Here is a 20873-nt window from a genome sequence, read left to right on the forward strand (position 1 = left end):
TCACTGTTTACTGCTTACATGTTGGTGAAACAGGAGCTTTATTGACCCCTTTAAAGTCCTCCTAAAGCGTTGTGAAAGTTAACTTCTTCAGCTATTAGTGAGGGGAGGAGCTGTGTGTCTATCTGGCCACAGTGGCGTCGTGTGTCAGCTGGAGACAAAACACCACTGTCTGTATTGATATAGTTACAAATAAATGTTGTAATTTGATAATAGTTTTAGTATTGATTTAATATCTGAGTATCATTTTGACAACCGTAATCTTACCCCTAATTAATTTTGGCCAAATATAACTTTATTTATACATACATACATACATACATACATACATACATACATACATACATACATACATACATACATACATACATACTTTAAAAAAAAAAAGGATTTTTTGTGGTTTGGTAAATTAGTGATTGCATATGAGAAATGGCTTCAAAAGTGTCCACAGTATAATGGTATGCAAGTTTGCCTTTTGGAGCTGTTAAAACGTTGTAGTAAATGTAAACAGTTAAAGAGTGAACTGGACATATGACTTCTGTTATCGTTCAGCAGTTAAAATATTACCCACTTTTCTAACGTTTAGCAAACTGTAAACCAAACCATAGCCTAAAAATGAGTTGAACCGAGCTGTTGATCAGGAGAATTTTACACCCCTCCTAAGTAAATTGAACTAGCTTTACTAGTTGTGACATAGTAATAATTTATGCTAAGCATACATGGTTGAGTCCTGCAGGGATGTCATATGCAAACATGAAATAAATGTTTGATCAGGTTAAATATCTTGCTGGCAAATTCGGATTATTTTAATAACTACATTAACAATTGTTTCTGTAATTTTAATTAAATGTTCCTTGTTTTGTGTTATGTTTTATAGAGACTGTAAATGCTCAGACTTAATTACAAGAAATGCATGGTGTAAGACAAGTTGCACATGGATTATAAATGAAGGCTACTGTTACCAGTAGCCATACTTGTATGTACTTGCGTAATATCTCCCTTTCTCTTTACTTCTTAATGTAGATGTAGTGAAAAAATAAACAACAACAACAACCAAACAATTGTAACCTGAGAAAACAGAGTCGTAGTTAGGGAAGCAGGATGTTTACAGATGGGCACTACTGCAACCTTAGAGACCCTCTTGTCTTCAGCCCAAATGATATGTCCTCTATTTCCACACTTTGATTTTGCAGACTGTGGGGCAGATTCCTTGATATTCACTTCATTCATATAGTCCATCTTAAATGAATAGAAGCACAATAGTGCTTTAATTCGAATTTGCAATGAACTGAACTGAGTTCATAGTGACACGTTTTCTGAAGTTTTCCTAAACCCAAGTAATGATTTCTACAACAATGTTGTTTCATGTTTGTAATGTTCAGTAGTTGTTGTTGTTGTTTTTTTTTCCCAGTCTTGGCACACTCAAAGAAACATTTCTGTACTACATGTCATAAAATCCCCTAAATTCATAGCAGTTGTACATTGACAAACCTAACTGATAAATTGTCAAAGTAAGATATTTCTTTAGTTTCCAGTGAATGTTGAGTCATTTCAAATACTTTATATTTTTTTTAATTTTATTTTGAATTTTTAATTACACAGAATTTTTATTCCTGCAAAGTTAAGTGTCAGTGGCATGCTATTGTTTGTTTTCTATCAAATCAGCTCACTGACCTTTTGCAAGTTGATCTTAATGCTAGATGTAAAAAAAAAAGAAAAGTGTTTTTGAAGCCCAACTCAACTTTCCCCAGCTTTTCTTCTTGCCTGCATAAAATTTAAAATTCACCCTTGTTTCTCACTGTTTGAGTCACATGATGTAAGAAATTGTTCAAATAATAACTACTGGGTGGCAGAATCTTTAACAGGGCAGCCAGTACAACAATTTGGTAACATAATTTGAAGAACTGCACAAGTAACATGCTAGGTAGCATCAGTTTGCTAGCAGTTTAAAGGTTTGCTCTTTTTAGAAAAGTAACGGCAGATGAAGAGGGACTGCAAGTGAAGTTTAAAAAACAAACAAACAAAAAACCCCACAACACTCAGACTTTTTCAGTAAAGAAAAATATTTTGCTATGTTTTTGATGTCACAGCAACAGGGTACTAGGTGAGGTAAAGATAACACATTACATGAACCTAACAGGTGTTGTTTTTTTTTTTTTTTTCAAACAATCGAATAGTTTGTGCAACAAAATCTGGAAGTATAAGTTCACATGGTAATTGTTTCAAAGCTACACTTTGGTGTTGCAGTGGAAGTGAATGCTAAGGAGGCATGTGTCGGCTTTGTTTAGAAACGGAGGCAACAAAGTGTCCGTACATATAACTGACTCTAAAGCCAGGAATAAAAGGTTTGATATTCCTGTTCTGTTTAATTCGGCTGTTATGGCATTAAAGTTTTTAATGTTATTTTGTTTATTATATATCTTATTATATATAAAAACTATTAATATCTACTTGCGCAGAAATATTTAATAACAATGATACCAGGTTACTGTGAAACTGCCAGACTCTTAAATAACCATTGTGCCTTTTAATAAAAATAAAAAATTATCATGCCACCCAATGATAATTGGGTGGCAATAAAACCTTATTAGCAAATGTTAAACTGAACATTAAGACACTAAAAGTGAGAACAGGTGAGTGGCAGGAATGTATTGTTACTGTTGGATGTAGGTCTTGACTCCAGTTTGTGGTTAATTCAAAGTCTGTTATTAATAAACAGAGGAAATCTGTAGAGGTAGCTGTTGTGAAATGCCTCCAAAATCCTAAAGCTTTGTTCTTGGCTTCTTCTATGCTATGTTAGCTCTTTTGCTAGCGCCCCATACACTGCTTCTGACCCGTGACATAGTAAACAGAGCATATAGCTGAACTTAATAAATCGTCCACATTTATTTACCTGCTGACACAGATACCTGATCCAGTTGTTTGACTCAGGATGGGATCAAGATCAGTTCATCCTGTGGCGTTGTAGTTATGTCACATCCGGAGTTCTCTGGAAAGGCTATGCAAAAAATGTGGATTATGTGGAAAACCATTTGGAACATGGGACGGGCTGCAATGTGTGAAGGTTACCTTGAGTTTGTTTACAGCGATGCCCAAGTTTGAAGTGCTTAGGCTGACTTCTGTTTAAGCAGCAAGATAATGAGCTGCTTTATTTGTTGTCTCTTATTTTGTTTTGTTTTTTGTTTTTTTAAAGATGCAAATCTATTGACTGTAATTTTACAGTGTATTAAACTGAATGAGGCGCATTGTTAGACTAAGGCCTATCTGTTACATATGACGAAATAATGATGGATACCTTTATTTTGAGTTTGATGTGAATTCAGTATAGCATAAGCTGGATCCAATGAGGAAAACGGATGCTCAAGCCTTGATTGAAGTGCTCTAATAAGCATTCAGCAGTCATGCACGCTTGCATGCACTGGCTGTGCTTGGCTTTGATAACCATCAGTACTGCTGCAAAAATGTAACTTGGGCTGTCTTATATGGGTAGGAAAAATTGTTCCTGTATCCTTCAGAGAGTCAAGGTAACACACTGTATGTTGAAAACTTGAACAAAGCTTGGTGTAAAAGTAACAAACATGATGTGCAGTAGAAATTGTGGCCTCTGAATGTGTGTGGTGACAGTGATTCATGCTACCAGCTCAGCCTTTTCCTTTAAGAAGATGGCCTTGTGGCCCCTTAATGTGGAAATGTCTGTGTCAGAAGTACCTTTAACCGCATGAAGCCACAGCCTCTGTAAAGTCATCACTGTAGTTGGGTCCAGAGTTTAAATAGGAGTTGCTAGTTATGAGTCAGGCTAGATTAAACAGGGTTTACTTACATCAGTTGTGGTTTTCTTGTACTGTGCCAGGACAAGATTGTCAACCCCTCCCAACCCCCCTACAGGCCTGCCCTCACACAGTGTTTAACAATCTGGGTCCCAAGTACACTTCACTTTTTCTCAGCATTTCAGTTCCCACCTCTTGCATTTCTTCTTTTATGCACACAGCCTAAAAGAAACACTGCTGCAAAGCACAAAGATGGCAACTAAGGAATGTATTTCAGGGCTAAAGTGGGGCATTTTCTTTTGGACTGCTGTTCTCTTATAGAACTTTTAGATTTAATAGAACTGATTTTACATGGAGGCAGCTGTTGTTGAGGAGGGTGTTGGTGCTCCAAGTTTGGGCTTGGTTACTACATGTATACCTTGAGTCAGCCCACTACACAGCAGGCACACTAGACAAATGAACTGGAATCAAGGGGTAAAATGTGCTCAGGCACATTATGAATTACCTTGCTGAGTGCACACTTGGTCTAAAATCAGAGGTAGGTTCTGCCTATCACAGTTAGTAGCCACAGGTCTAGAGGGTTGCGTCTATGCGTGCATGCACGCACGCTAGGGCTGGGCCATATTATACCGTTCACGGTAATACCGGTATAATGTTAGGCTACGATAGGAAAATGAAATATCGCGATAGAATATGAGTAAAACGCGCATGCGCAGTGCCTTTGTTTTCATACGCACATGGCCGATTGTTGAGTGAAACAGATGAACCAGAATTGGTTTGTAAAAATGGTGCAACTTCAGTGATGTGGAACTGGTTTGGTGTTTGTCCGTCAGATACACGACAAAGCACATTTTTTTGCAGAACATGCAAGCGGCCGTCGGACTAAGATGCCCTTAAATCTGGGAGTAATCTGGGTCCTAAACTCCGTATACTTCAGGTCAAACGAACACTGCAGCATCACTAAGAGTTAAAAACTGTCTAAATTCTTTCATCTTTAATAAAACGATCAGCATTGCTGCTTTACCAGGTGTAACTATGAAGTTTAACTTCCAGGCATCCATGAAAACAAAATGTATTACATTTAACGGAGTTAGAAGCTAGCGGAAGTTAGCTCGCTAGTTTCGCTAGTTACCTAAGCATGATATTGCATGTTCGGACTGAGAGATTTCTGAAAAAAATCAAACGTACAGCTCTGCTATCACTTCCAACATAAATGAAGACAGGAAACTAAACAGCAGTGACGTTTGTAGGGTTACTGAAGTTGGGCTAGCTGGTATATAATTATGTGCTACGTGATCGCTAGCGACACAGCTATGTTAGCATAACATAAACAGTGAAGCTGGAGGACAAACACTAACACTTTTCCACTTATAAAAGTTAACGTTAAGGTTCCTCATGGTTAGAGACAAATGCAATCGCATGGCAGGATGCTGTAAACGGACCAATCTTCAGTCAGAAGAACAACTGAGATAATCCATCCACAATACGAGGTTAGTCATTAATATACTGCAACAACATGGGAATAGAGCAGCTGCCAGAGAATTCAACATTAATGAATCAATGGTACAGAAGTGGAGGAAGCAAGAAGAATGAGTTTAATAAAGTTTGATTTATCTGACTGCTTTGTTTTGCTTAATGTGCCTTATAATCCCGTGCACCTTATGGTCCGAAAAATACGTACTGCACACTGCAGTTTAATGTTGCAAAGCACCTCTTTTTAACTTCAGTGGATATTATACATGGTTATGCTCAGGATATGTCAGCCCATTTCTACTGGAAATGCCTTTTGGTTAAACGTTCAGCAAGGAATTTGCATTTGCACTGTTACATTTTTATAAAGCTTTAATGTACATAAAAACCAGCTTCTTGTTTAAGTGAAAATAAATGATAGGTTGTCTTTTTGCGCTAGTAATGTTGTGGAGTTGTATTTTGTCTCGTATCAATTATATCGTCAGTTATATCGTTATCGCAAATTTTCAAATATATATCGTGATAAATATTTTTGGCCATATCGCCCTGCTCTAACGCACGCACCAGGTATTGGGATAATAGCTAATATGCTGTGGGATTAATGTGATCTTTGACTGCTAAGTGGATTTGGACACAAGTCCAAATTTTTATTTTATTTTTTATTTTTTTGCCATTTTCCTAAAACTTTCAAAACTTCTAGATTAGCCCACAAAAGCTGATTTTATTTCTTTTGTTTATTTTCAATTTTTAACTTGAGGAGGTGATGATTTAGTAACGATGTTTAGTCATTGTAGCATCTACATAAGTGATTTAACATATCATTTAAAAACTTGATTAGGATTACAAGAAACTGTTAACCATCACAGTCTACACAGTGCTATTTCTGCCCTTTAGCCAGCATCACTAAAGGGGCAAATTTTTATTCTAGCAGACTGCCCAGATGTATACCACTTTATGCTTATCCCTGTTGCATGGGGGTGTCATTGAAAAATGATGTCATATCCTCTGGTGTCTGCCACTGTTTTTGTATCAGGTCAGCTGGTCGTGCACCCCTCAATTTTTGTAGCTTGGCATGTTGTATCTCTGTCGGTTGACAGACTCTGCCAAGATTCCCCCCCCCCCCCAAAAAAAAAAAAAAATGTCTTTGCTTTTGGCTTTGACCTCTTCTCCTCCTACATTGGTGCTGTTCTGGTGGTGACACCTGTTGTTCAGGAGAATACTACAGCAGCTTCCTGTGCTTTCTGGCAAGTGTAAATAAATAAAAATAAATATAGGGAATGTAGAATGTTTCAGCAGTGTGGAGGGTACTCTGGTGCTGTGTGTCTGTGCAGAACAGTTTAGTTGTTTAGTTTTTCTAGTTTTCAGTTGTGGCACAGAGGGTTACTGGGAGAGGGTTTGGGGCAATGTTGTCAGTTAATATTGGCAACTTAAGCATTCGAAACTGTTCAATAAGCCACAATTTTTCAGACAGTTTTGAGATTTGCAGACAGTTGAGACAACAAAAACTGGCAATATTGGAATGGCGCGTTTTTGCTTGGCTGTGTTGGCAGCCAGGATTCTCAGTCTCTTTTCACATGCAGTATACATGTATAGAATATATCAACATCTGTGACTGTCCCATTCCTACAAAATGACGGATGATGATTGTTAAAAAGACCAGGTTGTTATGGAACTCTGGATCTACATAGATTAAAGCAGAAATTATACTTTTATTTTGATACTCTGGGGTCCACCCAGGTCCCAGTGTCATAAACTTTGGCATGAGTAAGTTGCATGAGGGTCTATCTAAACGTCTATGTGCCTACCTGAGGTTTTTGTGATTACGGCAACTTGTTGAATTTACATTACAATGCAACGACTGCGCATGCGCCCCAGGCGGCAGACTTTGAAGAAGTATAACAGGAATGTTGGCTCTCCAGTTGTCTTTGTCTGCAAAACTGCATAATCCTCAAAAATCTTCTCCACCCCACACTGTGCCATCAAACACAGACCATGAATATTGGAACTACATGTATTGTGAATTATGCAAGTCCTAAGTAGGGCTGTGCGGTATGACCAAAATCTCATATCCCGATATAAAACCTCTATCGTCCGATAACGATATAAATCACAAATATTATATTTTCTGTAAATTCTGTGAATCTCTGGTAGGTGAAGTGTTTCCAGCTGGGCGTCATGTACCTGGAGTCGAGTGTTTTAACCGATGCATGAAACTACACATTTTTAGACATAGGTTGTAACGGCCCCCGTTTTCTTTGTATTTATTACACGGCGTGCTGCAGGGAAAAGCCTGTTCTAACGTTTGAGTCTAAGGTTTGTTTTGGCTTTTCATCCGTCAATACTTTTTCACGTGATTCCATTTATTTTGAAAAGTGTCAACAGGATCTTGAGCTTTATTGTGAAAGGTTTATGGGGAAAATAAACAAGCGGACATGCGATGGTTTTACCGTCGTTGTTACTAATGACGACCCATAAAAACAGGCCCTTGTCCGTCCTTAGTGTGGTTATATTAAATACAAGAGAAAGAGAGAACTTAATATAGCCACTACAGTGACCATCAAAACGATGAAAATATATTGCCGTAAACAGTTTATTTTGCGACACCACGAAACAAACCATAGCGTAAAATGAAACGATAGACGTTTTTATATCGTCATCCGATATATATTGTTATATCGAACAGCCCTAGTCCTAAGTGTCAGTATTTTTTATCAAAAATTGACTTGCACATCTACTATTTCATGAGTGGTGGCAGTGGTTGAGCTTAGCAAATGAAAGTGAAGTGACCACGTAGGAATGCACCAATTTTTTTTTTATTTTTTATTTTTATTTTTTTAAATCCATTGTAGAGGGGGAAAAGTCAGTTGGTGAATGGTGAAAGTTGTCTAGTGGACAAAAGGTTACAATAAATATTATACATGATACACATATCACATAAGAATCATTTAAAACTGTTTATCAAATTCTTTTATAATAAAGTTAGATTTTAAATTAAATTATTCCTTAGAACTAAATGTGTGTAGACCTTTTTTTTCCAGAGCGCTCCTGTTGGAAAGTCTCAGGATTGCAGCAGCACTTTTGGGATCACCAGTTTATCAAAACATAATTGTTTCTAGCAATTATCCCGTTGTGTACTTTTTAAGAGTTGAAACCCTTTCATTTTCTGTCTGGGGTTTCCTTGTTGCTCTGTGTGGGGAAAATTATATCAAAAGAGCTTGCTTTCATGATGCTGTTGCAAATACAAAGCCTAGTTTATTACACTTACATCCTCAGATTCAGTTCCTGCCCCTTTGTCATGTCTTGGCAGTTACTTGATCCTTTTTTCCCCCTCCTACACGAGAGCCACCATGATTTTGCACTCAAGCATTATACTGAAAAACTGGTTTTAATAGATTAGTGGCTGCTCTTATTCCACATTACCCAGACACCAGAGACTTTACTGGTACTGCAAATGAAAGTTCATGAAATAACGAATGACATGCAATTAAATGTTCATTTGAAGTAAGTTGACTTAAAGTTTACGTACCTAAACACACAAAGAAATAAGTGGTCTAAACTAGAGTGTCTGCTTAGTTTAACAACATTAAGATGAGCTCATGCTCATCCCATTCTGAGATTTTTAAGATCTCTGGCTCTCACTAGCTAGTTTAATTCTACATTAAGACCTCTTAAATGAGGGGAAGGGCGGGTTGCTCACATGTAATTAATGGCCACAAAATATTACACTAAGTTATTAGCCAGCGCTTACCAGCAGTATTATTGGTTGGTTTTTACCTAGAAGGCAACTCATTTTCTCTGAAATGGTACTAATGGTTTCGTCTGACGTATTGTTAGGATAGCTTACATTTTGATCTAGTTGTTCATTTCATTGCACGTAAATGCTTCAAGAATGATTCCTGTTAGACTGGTGTCGGTGCCAGTTATGTTTTCAGTAGGCATTTGGTGTATATACACTTGTCCTGATAAATTTTATTTTAGTTTAACACGATAAAAGATAGATGGTGTTGTACGTGTAAACATGGCAGAGTTGTAGGTGGAGCTGAGCAGGAACAAGTGCTTATGTGTAAACACAGTGAAGGTCTTTTAAATTGATGTTGTGACTGAAATTCTTGACTCATTCACTACTTCCTGCTCTGTTTGGTAGTTATATGTAGAGGATTATACACAGGAGAGGGGATTTGGTGACGGCTGATATCTAACCTATTTATTCCTGTTTAGTGAATGAAGTGCTTGTGTTCTCTGAGGAAAAACACGATAAAGTAAAACATTAATGATCAACTTCCTTGACCTCTTTGCTTGTGCATATGAGACTGTTGTGAAATCTTTGTCTGAGAGCGGTGCTAAGTTTAGCCCGAGTCAGTGGTGAGAAAACACAACCTTAAGGACTGAAGCTGTCTTGTGCCTGGTTAATGGATGGGTTGAAGTTGAGGCCGAAAGGTTTAAAGCCAACTTTATTTATTTTTTTCCCTTTTTTTTTTTTTTTTCTTTCTTTCTAAAATGCACACTGTTACTCCTCTCACAAGTGGTTTGCTGGTTTGGAAATGTTCATTGTTTTCCTTTGAGAGATCTTCCTCTGTAGGTCATTAGCAAAAGCAGTTGTTTTCATTTTGCTGCTGCTTGCCTTTCACTCTGGTCATTGACTTTTCTTCTTTTTCATGCCAAAATAGACACACAGACTTTTTTTTTTCCTGTCATATTGCATTGTTTTCTTCAGTTCTTCTCTTGCTTGCTGGCCACTGTTCCTAACACATCATTTTCTCTCATGGTCACTGCTTTTTACCCATCTATAATTCACACAGGATGAGACAGTTTTCTCTTCGAACATTAACAGCTTGAATCTACATTGGTTCGTATACACTACTGATCAAAAGTTTGGAACGAATCTGAACGTGCTAAAATATTTAAATAAGCATGAAAAGAAGAGAAAGGATCTTATTTTCATGTTCATTATTTAACCTTGAAGTATTGAAGCACATCAATTCTGAGATCGGTCCATCTGTCAGTCAAGGCAGAGGAAATGTGTCTAGGAAAGTGTGAGATTTGAACAAGAAAAGTTTTATTTCCAAACTACTTGTTTTAATAAAACACCAGTTTGCTGGTATTGTTATAATGAAATCACCACCAAAGTAATGCTAATTGTCAGTCCTATTGTAGGACGCTAGACTGTAACATACAGGAAGTGCACATTAATATTAAACTAATTTAACTTGAAGTCATTTTCAAGAAGCTTGTCTTTACGGCAAAATTATATTCAGTAAATATCAGAATTTCTCAGCAGTGTTACAATGCAGTTCATTTAATGACTTAAGGAAAACTGCAAAATTTTGACTCCAAACCTTTGAGCCTTGGTGTATACAACAGCTTCATTTCACTGGTATTATTGTTCTGAACTACTGAAGTACTGTGCAAACGTCTCAAGTCATTTCTTTTTATTTTGTTTCCAATGAGCCAAAGTGTCGTGTCATTTTTTTTTTTTAAATTTTTTTTAAAATATATTTTATTTTTAAATAATCTTGAGCAATAGGTCTCCAGGCTTTCTAAATGGCTCCGTTTGACATTGGCCAGTACTTGTACCTGATTGTTTTACAGAGGATTTGTTTTCCTCCAAAGAAGAGATTTGAATGTCCTTCAAGAACTATTAATGAAGACTACTTACGGAAAGCCTGACTAAGGGTTCCGGCTGTGTTGGGGGAAAAAATGGCAAATACTGACTTAAAAACTCGTTAGATTTGTACAAAACTATTTGTTATGTTTGTACATCTCAATAAATCGCTGCACCTTTTTCCCGTTTTCCTAGCCCAACATAAAGAAATGAAGACTGACTTGAGACTTTTGCACAGCACAGTAGATACTCCCAATATTCCCCTTTTATTGTGTACCTTACTATTTGATAAAGAAATTGCGACTCTTAGGTGGTTTATTGAAAAAAGATATATTAAGCCACATTAACAAATGCTTGTGTTTTCTGTGTGATTTTTTTTTTTTTTTTTTTTTTTTTTTCCCTATTCATTTTTAAATTTTTATTTTATTTTTTTCTTTATTGATTTTTTTCCCTCTTTGTGTTTGCTGCTACTAACCCTGGATTGGATTTGCTGGACTGGACTTGCTTCTTCATCTGGTCTGGTGTGGTTGTGCTCCCCTGTGGTTTGCATTGCCCTATGCACCTCTGCCCTTTTGGTGTTCGGCAGGCATCGGTAAACTGTCCACTGCCGATGGTAAAGCTTTTGCAGACCCCGAGGTGCTACGGCGACTGACGTCATCTGTGAGTTGTGCCCTGGACGAGGCCGCAGCCGCCCTCACCCGGATGAGAGCTGAAAACACACTCAATGCCGGCCAAGCAGACAAGTATGTATCTCGCTCACACCATCAACTCACTGCTTCATAAACAATACCTATGAGCATGCGTGTGTGTCTCTTTGCTGCCTGGAAGTAATTGTGTTGTTGTGAGGGGTGCGTGTGTTCACCTGCCACAGTGGCAGTAATTGTAGCAGTCTGGTTATTTTCAGCCGTAGTTTAGCAGAGGCGTGTTCGGATGGGGATGTCAACGCCGTGCGCAAATTGCTGGATGAGGGCCGGAGCGTCAATGAGCACACGGAGGAAGGGGAGAGCTTGCTGTGTCTCGCCTGCTCGGCTGGCTATTATGAACTTGCACAGGTATGGAAGAGGTTAGATTGGTGTCCAGATTAAGTTCCTGCTAAATACTTAAGGGGCTGTATTCCTTTGACAAGCCTATGAATATATATTTACGTTTTTTTTCTTCTTCTGTTTTCTATTCTTAGGTTTTGTTGGCTATGCATGCCAATGTGGAGGACAGGGGCATCAAGGGGGATATAACACCACTCATGGCTGCTGCCAGTGGAGGTTATGTGGACATTGTCAAACTACTACTTGTCCATGGGGCAGATGTCAATGCCCAGTCCTCTACTGGTAAGACTACTTTAACTTCTCTATTTATAAACCATTTAATGTGACTTCAAAACACACGGTATAATCTCACTTTTGTCTTTCAGGCAACACAGCTTTGACGTATGCATGTGCCGGTGGCTTCGTGGATGTGGTGAAGGTGCTGCTCAAAGAGGGTGCTAACATTGAGGACCACAACGAGAACGGACACACACCTCTCATGGAGGCGGCCAGTGCTGGCCACGTAGAAGTGGCCAGGGTACTATTGGAGTATGGCGCTGGCATCAACACACACTCCAATGAGTTCAAGGAGAGTGCTCTCACACTTGCATGCTACAAAGGTCAGTACTTAAGTATGGAACTTGTATCCCTAGGTTAGTTTTTATGTTGAGGGTTTATTTTTAGAAAGGAATAAATGCGCATTGTCCTTTTACTTTTTTTTAGTTGTTATGCAATTTAGCGCCCTCGTTACAAAGACTTGGGCTAATACTGTTGTAAAATAAAGCTCTTACATAAGTTCTGTTAGCTATCCTAACAGTCAGCTACTCTTTAAAATTCAGCTGGTTATTTTATTTTTCATTTTAATGAAATGTTTTTTAAAAAAAGTCTACATCTTAAGATCAGTAAAATTGGCGTACTTGCAGTCGACTCTGAACTGATCTAACTTGTTACTTTCCCCCAGTGGCAGGCTACTCCCATAACCTTGTCCAAAGGCCTGTAAAAGATTAATTACATTGATTTTGTTTGTCCTCTGCAGGTCACTTGGATATGGTGCGTTTTCTCTTGGAGGCCGGAGCAGACCAGGAACACAAAACGGATGAGATGCATACGGCACTGATGGAGGCCTGCATGGTAAGCATCTGACCTAAAACCTCACTTCACATTTCACACCTCAAACCACTTGTTATGACTTTGTATTTGTAACTATAAACAGACAGTACATACGTTGAAGTAATCGGCATGGTCAAGAATGAATTGCTTTATATATCTTAGACTCCCTTTTGTGTCTCAGTACAGCTCAAACAAAATAAACTTTAATATTAAATTTGAAAAAAAATAACATCAGAAACATAACAGCGGGTCTTATTCAGTGTCCAAACCCAACAGAGTTCTGCTAATGGTTGGGTACTCGCATGGTTAAGTGGGAGAAAAGTGGACTGAAAGAAGATTTTAATAATTTACACCATCTCCCCTGTGCTAATTGGTTTTTATCTTGTTTGCAGATCAGTCGTGCTAAATAATTGTGGAAGGGGTGTGCAGTTTTCTGTAAACATTAATTGTGCTATTGTCGATGGAAATGTACAGCAATGTTTTTAGATGCCTCTTTCATCAGTCTGCTAAAATGTCACTACTTTCTCGTTTTAAACACTTTTTCAAATTGATGGTTTAAATTCATGTAGCTTGACTAGAAATTGATACGTGTATTTATTCAGGTGCTTATCTCTATATTCTCTGTGTGTCTCGCTGTCCCAGGATGGCCATGTGGAGGTGGCACGGCTGCTGTTGGACAGCGGCGCGCAAGTCAACATGCCAGCTGATTCCTTTGAGTCGCCCCTTACCCTGGCAGCTTGTGGAGGACATGTGGAGCTGGCAGCCTTGCTTATAGAGAGAGGAGCCAACTTGGAGGAGGTATGCAAAGATACACTAAAACAAAATGGAAAAAAATTGTATAGCTGTAGATACATTTGCTGTGAAGATATACTATAAATGCTCCAAACCAAAAAGTGTCGGTCCTTTTTAAACAAAAGTGTTTGCTTCCAAAATTGGAAAACGGCTAATTTTTCACTGTTATCTAAAATGTAAATGACAACATTGATGTAACTGGCTAAATGCAGTTGGATGACAATTTCTATCCACATAAACACAAGTCAGGGTTGTGTCCGTGTAACCTGCGAGTCATTTTCACCCTTATGTTTTCTGATCTGATGATGCTTCTGTTTGTGTCCAGGTTAATGATGAGGGCTACACTCCCCTGATGGAGGCAGCCAGAGAAGGCCATGAGGAGATGGTAGCACTGCTGCTGGCTCAAGGTAGCAGCATTTGTTCTTGCATCTCTGAAACACCATAAAAAAAACAAAAACAACTAACAATTTTGACATGATCACAGTCTGTTATCATTGTTTTCCCATTTTAGTAGCTGAATATAACAAAACTGGTCTTGCTCTGTCGTCTAGGTGCTAACATCAATGCCCAGACAGAGGAAACCCAGGAGACCGCTTTGACCCTAGCATGTTGTGGAGGCTTTTTAGAAGTGGCTGACTTCCTCATTAAGGCAGGGGCAGACATTGAGCTGGGCTGCTCTACCCCGCTAATGGAAGCTGCACAAGAAGGCCATCTGGAATTGGTGAAGTACCTACTGGCTGCAGGTGGGCAAGGAAGAAGATGCAGCAATGGTAGAAAGAAAAGACACATCAAAAATGTCTTAGACTCTTGAGCTCACACTCCTGTAACTTTTTCTCGTTCAGGAGCAAATGTTCATGCCACGACGGCAACTGGCGATACAGCACTGACGTATGCGTGTGAGAACGGACACACTGATGTGGCAGACGTGCTACTGCAGGCTGGAGCCAATTTGGTACGCCGTACTCTTAAATCCTCTTAGTCACTTATGATTTGCCCTGCTTTAAAAAAAAAAAGTATTTACATTGGTTCAAGTGACAGCGGGGCAAGAAAAGATGTGTAAAAGTTTTTTGTGTGTAAATGTATATTGATTGAACTGAGCATCTTCTATTGTGTGAAGCAAGACCTTGACCTTGTAGAACCTGCACCTACAGCAGCAGTTTTCAAGATGAATACAGATTATAGCCATTTTGTTTAACTTCTGTGTTGAACTCAACAAATCCACTTCATCTTTTTCCTTTAGGAGCATGAGTCTGAAGGGGGACGGACGCCCTTAATGAAGGCAGCGAGGGCAGGGCATCTCTGTACAGTGCAGTTTCTTATCAGCAAAGGTGCGTAACTGAGTAGCTCTTGGATTTAAATACAGGTATTTGAGGGGGGAAAAATGCATATCTAACCTGTAGAGTCAGAGAATTGCCTCTCTTGAAAGGGGAAGTAGATCGTTTATATGGGAGGGTTTTGTTTTGTTTGTTTTTTTCTGCACATCTGTCACTTAATTTATTCACTTCAATTAATCATAGTTTATTTCATTGCATGAAGGTATGAGAAGTTTAAAATTTCACCTGAAAATTGTTTTTTCCACCATTACGCTTAAAGTGGAAGACCAGCAATTGTTATTGTGTCCAGGTTAATGATGAACCCCATTATTGAATATCTGGCTGTAGATATGCATTATCATTACTCTTATAATATATACATTTGTCTTTGTCTGTGTTAGGTGCTAATGTGAACAGAGCCACTGCCAATAATGATCACACGGTGGTTTCTCTGGCCTGTGCTGGAGGACATTTGGCTGTGGTGGAGCTGCTGCTGGCGCATGGGGCGGATCCTACTCACAGACTCAAAGTAATGCACCCAGTCTGGATTAACACCAGCTGCTTTAATAACGATTATGCTCATTTGCATGTGTTTAATGATAATGCTGATAGAGAAAAACATGCCATGTTTTTTCTTTGTAGGATGGCTCAACCATGTTGATAGAAGCTGCTAAGGGTGGCCACACCAATGTGGTTTCCTACCTGTTGGATTACCCCAACAACATCCTGTCTGTCCCAGCCCCGGACCTCTCCCAACTCACTCCCCCATCGCAAGATGCCTCTCAGGTATATGCAGCAACATGATAACCCCCCCCCCCCCTTTTTTTTATTTTATTTTCTTTTTTAACTAACATTTTTGCAAGCATGGCTGTTTTCTTTCTTTTTTCCATTGCTTTAACACAACATATCCTCTGTCATAACAGGTTCCTCGTGTCCCATTCCAAGCTCTCGCCATGGTAGTGCCCCCTCAGGAGCCAGACAGAACCCCATCAAACATCGCTACGCCCCCTCCCGTCTCTAGTAAAGGTAAACTGTCCTAGGTACCCGCTCGGTATACTTAAAAGGTTCTACTTACAAAGTGCACACTTCACTGAGCTGTAGATATATTTATTTTGCCATTTTTAAATCTCAACATCTTTGATGTGTTTTGTTCAAATTCAGGCGTGTCCAAACAGAGACAAGCAGCCCTTCAGCCCGGTGTCCCCAGCTCTGTTGGCCGGGGACCTGAAGCAGAGCCTCTGCCACCCTTCCACTTGTGCCAGCCCCTAGAGTGCATTGTGGAGGAGACGGAGGGAAAGCTGAATGAACTGGGCCAGAGAATTAGCGCTATTGAGAAAGCCCAGCTAGAGTCGCTAGAACTCATTCAGGGGGAGCCGCTCACCAAAGACAAGATTGAGGAGCTGAAGAAGAGCCGAGAGGAGCAGGTATAATCCATCATCCACTTAAGATGTGGTCTCATTTTGATCTTAAGTTAGGTAGCCTTTAACTTGTAAGCTAATTGACCCTTCAGTGCCCCCCCCCCCCCCCCCCCCCCCCCCCCCGTATGCATAACAACATATCACAAGTTAGTCAAACAAGGATGTGACTCTTCCTTAGGTTCAGAAGAAAAAGAAAATCTTGAAGGAGCTGCAGAAGGTGGAGCGTCAGCTGCAGCTGAAAACACAGCAACAGTTCACCAAAGAGTACATGGAGGCAAAGGGCTTAGAGCAGCAGGAGGCTGGACAGAGCCAGGGTCCGGGCCCGGGGCCTGGATGTGCATCGTCTGTTCCAGTGCCTCTTCTCACCACACCGGGTGCACAAGTACACAGTGGCTCTGACAAGGACGAGGAGACAAGCAAAGATGGGGAACAGGAAGAGCCGGAGGATGACGTCGAAGAGGTGAATTTTTTTTGTATTTGTTTTCTTTGTTTGAATAATGTTTGTTCCCTAGCACTGTCCTAACAGATCCGAGAGACTTAATATGCTCTCTGTATTCTTTCAGGAAGAGGAAGATGATGATGATGAAGAGGGCTCAGAGGAAGAACCAGATGGAGAAGAGGATGATTACCCCAAGCTTCCTCAGGTGGACACAATCATGGGTCACAGGGATGGGTCGCAGTCACGACAGCAGCCGCCTCTTCCCCCTTCGCCACAGACCCAGCCCCAGCCGCCTCCTCCCCCTCTTCAGGCAGCCTTCGTTCCTATCCAACCTCTGCCAGACTACAACCCTGCAGACTACCCAGGAAGTACCAGTCCAGAGCTGCAGAGGGTACTAGTAGGGCAGCAGATGTTGGGGCAGCAGCAGGGTCAGCAGCTGGCTGGGTTAAGCCCAGGAATGATACCTCAACAGGCTCCAGATGGGCTCTTGGTAGCTACACCTGCACAGACGCTCACAGACACACTGGACGACATCATGGCAGGCAAGTACTCAGAAGTTTAACTGTTGGGTGTGAGATGCGAGACTGTGCTCTACAAAGTTTTGTTTTTCCTTTTTTTTGGAGGTGGTGCTTACATTTGTTTTTGTTTCTTTCTTGCAGCTGTGAGCAGCCGCGTGCCCATGCTGAACACTACATCTTCACCCACACCCCTTTCCCAGCCGCCCACACAGACGCCCGCAAACATCGCTTCTCCCCCTTCAGTCCTACCCCTTTACCCCTCTGTTGACATAGACGCACATGTAAGCCAGTTTGACATGACAGTATACATATTGTGATAATCCAAGTTAATACATTTATGTAAAAAGTAATATGCCCTGTTAAGAGAGAGTGTTTTCTTCACAGACGGAGAGTAATCATGATACGGCCCTGACGCTGGCGTGTGCAGGAGGACACGAGGAGCTTGTGTCTGTCCTGATTTCACGGGGAGCCAACATTGAGCACCGGGATAAAAAAGGTATCTTAGAAAGATGATTAGTCTTCTGATAGTATGGCAGTCTGGAGGGTTAGAGTTTAATTTTAATTCAAAATAGTTTCATTTAACAAAGGACTCATTATTTCTGTTCTCTACAGGCTTTACGCCGCTGATCCTGGCTGCCACTGCTGGCCATGTAGGCGTGGTTGAGGTACTCCTGGACAAAGGGGGTGATATTGAGGCTCAATCAGAGAGAACCAAAGACACACCCCTCTCCCTGGCCTGCTCTGGGGGACGCCAGGAGGTATAAAACTGTTTCAGTTTACTCTCACAGTCATGACATTCCTATACTCCTGCCGCTAACACCATTATCATCCATGTTGGTAAGGTTGTTGAGTTGCTGCTGCTGCGGGGAGCCAATAAGGAACACCGCAATGTCTCAGACTACACGCCTCTCAGCCTGGCTGCCTCTGGGGGTTATGTCAACATCATCAAAATACTCCTCAATGCTGGTGCCGAGATTAACTCCAGGTGAGCAACAACTGATACCATACATGTAGCATTTTCTCTGTTTTACGCTTCTTTTCTAAAGACTCTATTTCACTCTTTTCAGGACTGGCAGTAAGCTGGGAATCTCTCCTTTGATGCTGGCAGCTATGAACGGTCATGTGCCAGCAGTGAAGCTGTTGCTGGATATGGGTTCAGACATCAATGCCCAGATTGAGACCAACAGAAACACAGCTCTGACCCTAGCCTGCTTTCAGGGGCGGGCTGAGGTCGTCAGTCTGCTGCTAGATCGCAAGGCCAACGTAGAGCATCGTGCTAAGGTGAAGACTCGTGATCACATATAGCAGGACTCTGCTGCCACATTCAGAAAGTCAAATATCTCAGGGAGGTTTCTGAGTCGAGTGCACTGTGAAGTATCTGCAGGGACACCTTAATAAGAGCTGGTTGAATTAGCTTAATAATAAGAGAAGTTATTTAGTGCTTCCTTCATTGCCTTCTTTAGCAAAATGAACATGGTTTAAGAATGGAAATGAGACGACAAAAGAAATCATCTATATATATTTTACTTTAATTACAGATGATCTAAAGGCAGAGTTGAGGAACTAGGAGTAGATGGAACAAAAATCAACCATCACAAGCATTTCACCATTTATGTTCCTGTTTGTTTAAAATCTGAGCAATGAAGTGACATTTTTCTTTGTATGTAAAATGGATTAAACAATCCAATAAGAATAGACTGATTAAACTATTTGGGATGAGTTTTTGGTCCCATTTCAGGACCTGAGTTTCATCATAGCAGACTCAGTCCCGGCACCAGTACACGTTTCTTTTGTTAAATCCTTAAATTCTTCTTTTCCTTATCCTATGATGTTTGTAAAATAGTAAAAAATAATTACAAAAGAAGGTGGGAAGTAATTTTTTGGGACTGGTTGACCCACCAATTATCTTCACCATGGTTGAGCTAGGATTTACTTATTATACTTATATCCATCCTTTTACAGAGCTTGACATAATGGTGTGTGCTGACTACACAACCTGTTTATTATACAACCTTAAGCCCCCTAACTTCTCCCACTGACTCCGTGTCATGTATGAATTATTGGACGATACAAACACTATTTTTATCCTTTCGGGTTACCCTCTTGGCCTTCTTAATAACTGATCGGTTTAAACAGACTGGTCTTACCCCGCTGATGGAGGCAGCATCAGGAGGTTATGCAGAGGTGGGCCGAGTGCTGCTGGACAAAGGCGCCGATGTCAACGCTCCCCCTGTTCCTTCATCCAGAGATACTGCTCTCACCATTGCTGCCGACAAGGGCCACTACAAGTTCTGTGAGCTGCTCATCAACAGGTGAGGACTGTTTTGAGTTAAATCTCACTGTGATTCATCATTTAAGGGAATTGGGTTGAATGCAAGTTTATTTCTTAGTGAAGCAGATGTTTTAAGCCACGCTCTTTCTGGTTTTTTTTTTTCTTTCTTGTTTTTGCTTTTAAAAACCAGATGCTTGCCATAAATTGTGTTCTGTCTTCTAACCTCATTAGCAAGGTGGCTTTCATTAACTGATGAAGGCAACAATTCTGTCTTATTTCAGAGGTGCGCATATTGACGTACGAAACAAGAAAGGGAACACTCCCCTCTGGCTGGCAGCGAATGGTGGTCATTTTGACGTGGTCCAGCTCCTGGTGCACGCCAGTGCTGATGTAGATGCTGCTGACAACCGAAAGATCACCCCGCTCATGGCTGCTTTTCGTAAGGTGCGCAGTTGAAGAAGACCTAAGAACGTTGCTTTGTTCTGCTGCACTTTAGGACGACTGCAGTTACTAATTCTTTACTTAAAATTTCAGGGTCACGTGAAGGTGGTGCAGTATCTTGTGAAGGAGGTCAACCAGTTCCCGTCAGATATTGAGTGCATGAGATATATCGCCACCATTGCTGACAAGGTAGGTATTGTTTGCATTTCAGTTAGTAGTCACCTACAGAACCTTTAGAGGAATATGCAGAGCTAAAACTCCAAATGTGACCCTGCAGGAGCTGCTGAAGAAGTGTCACCAGTGCATGGAGACCATTGTCAAAGCTAAAGACCAGCAGGCTGCCGAGGCCAACAAGAACGCTACCATTCTCCTCAAGGAGTTAGACTTGGAGAAGGTAATTTCAGTCACATGTGATAGTGTTTTAGGAGGTAAAAGCATTTTGAATAAAAGGCATAGATAAAAAGAGATTTTATGACTCTTGCAGTCTCGAGAGGAGAGCAAGAAGCAGGCTCTGGCTGCCAAGCGTGAGAAGAGGAAGGAGAAACGCAAGAAGAAGAAGGAGGAGCAGAAGAGGAAACAGGAGGAAGAGGAGGGGCAGAAAACCAAGGAGGAGACATTTGAGATGCAGGAGCAGAAGGAGGATTCTGCTGAAGGTATTGTTTCATTGAAACTTTTAACTCAAAAGTATTTTCATGACTTGGATACATTTTAA

General features: G+C 40.4%; 1 protein-coding gene across 6 annotated transcripts in view; it reads left to right on the top strand.

Moving 5' to 3' along the window:
- The window catches only part of ankhd1 (ankyrin repeat and KH domain containing 1), a 32978-nt gene that overhangs the window by 5995 nt on the left and 6110 nt on the right, over positions 1-20873 (top strand). For 2 of the 6 annotated variants that reach the window (XM_085290670.1, XM_085290679.1), the window contains exons 3-28: positions 11423-11579; positions 11726-11888; positions 12014-12161; positions 12245-12478; positions 12895-12989; positions 13611-13766; positions 14086-14167; positions 14312-14503; positions 14603-14712; positions 15001-15088; positions 15475-15602; positions 15716-15859; positions 15997-16099; positions 16235-16497; positions 16670-16951; positions 17055-17472; positions 17590-17729; positions 17833-17944; positions 18061-18206; positions 18291-18433; positions 18516-18729; positions 19585-19760; positions 20002-20164; positions 20255-20350; positions 20439-20555; positions 20646-20814. In XM_085290670.1, coding sequence (XP_085146796.1) covers positions 11423-11579; positions 11726-11888; positions 12014-12161; positions 12245-12478; positions 12895-12989; positions 13611-13766; positions 14086-14167; positions 14312-14503; positions 14603-14712; positions 15001-15088; positions 15475-15602; positions 15716-15859; positions 15997-16099; positions 16235-16497; positions 16670-16951; positions 17055-17472; positions 17590-17729; positions 17833-17944; positions 18061-18206; positions 18291-18433; positions 18516-18729; positions 19585-19760; positions 20002-20164; positions 20255-20350; positions 20439-20555; positions 20646-20814 — 4239 coding nt within the window. The remainder of the gene's footprint in view (positions 1-11422; positions 11580-11725; positions 11889-12013; positions 12162-12244; positions 12479-12894; positions 12990-13610; positions 13767-14085; positions 14168-14311; positions 14504-14602; positions 14713-15000; positions 15089-15474; positions 15603-15715; positions 15860-15996; positions 16100-16234; positions 16498-16669; positions 16952-17054; positions 17473-17589; positions 17730-17832; positions 17945-18060; positions 18207-18290; positions 18434-18515; positions 18730-19584; positions 19761-20001; positions 20165-20254; positions 20351-20438; positions 20556-20645; positions 20815-20873) is intronic. The other 4 variants (XM_085290686.1, XM_085290713.1, XM_085290696.1 and 1 more) reach the window with 3 other exon arrangements.

Source organism: Mchenga conophoros, linkage group LG2 (genome assembly GCF_057382185.1).
Source record: "Mchenga conophoros isolate Kocher_MC1m ecotype Shallow Benthic linkage group LG2, M_conophoros_male_GT1.1, whole genome shotgun sequence".
In the NCBI taxonomy this organism is placed as follows: Eukaryota; Metazoa; Chordata; class Actinopteri; order Cichliformes; family Cichlidae; genus Mchenga; species Mchenga conophoros.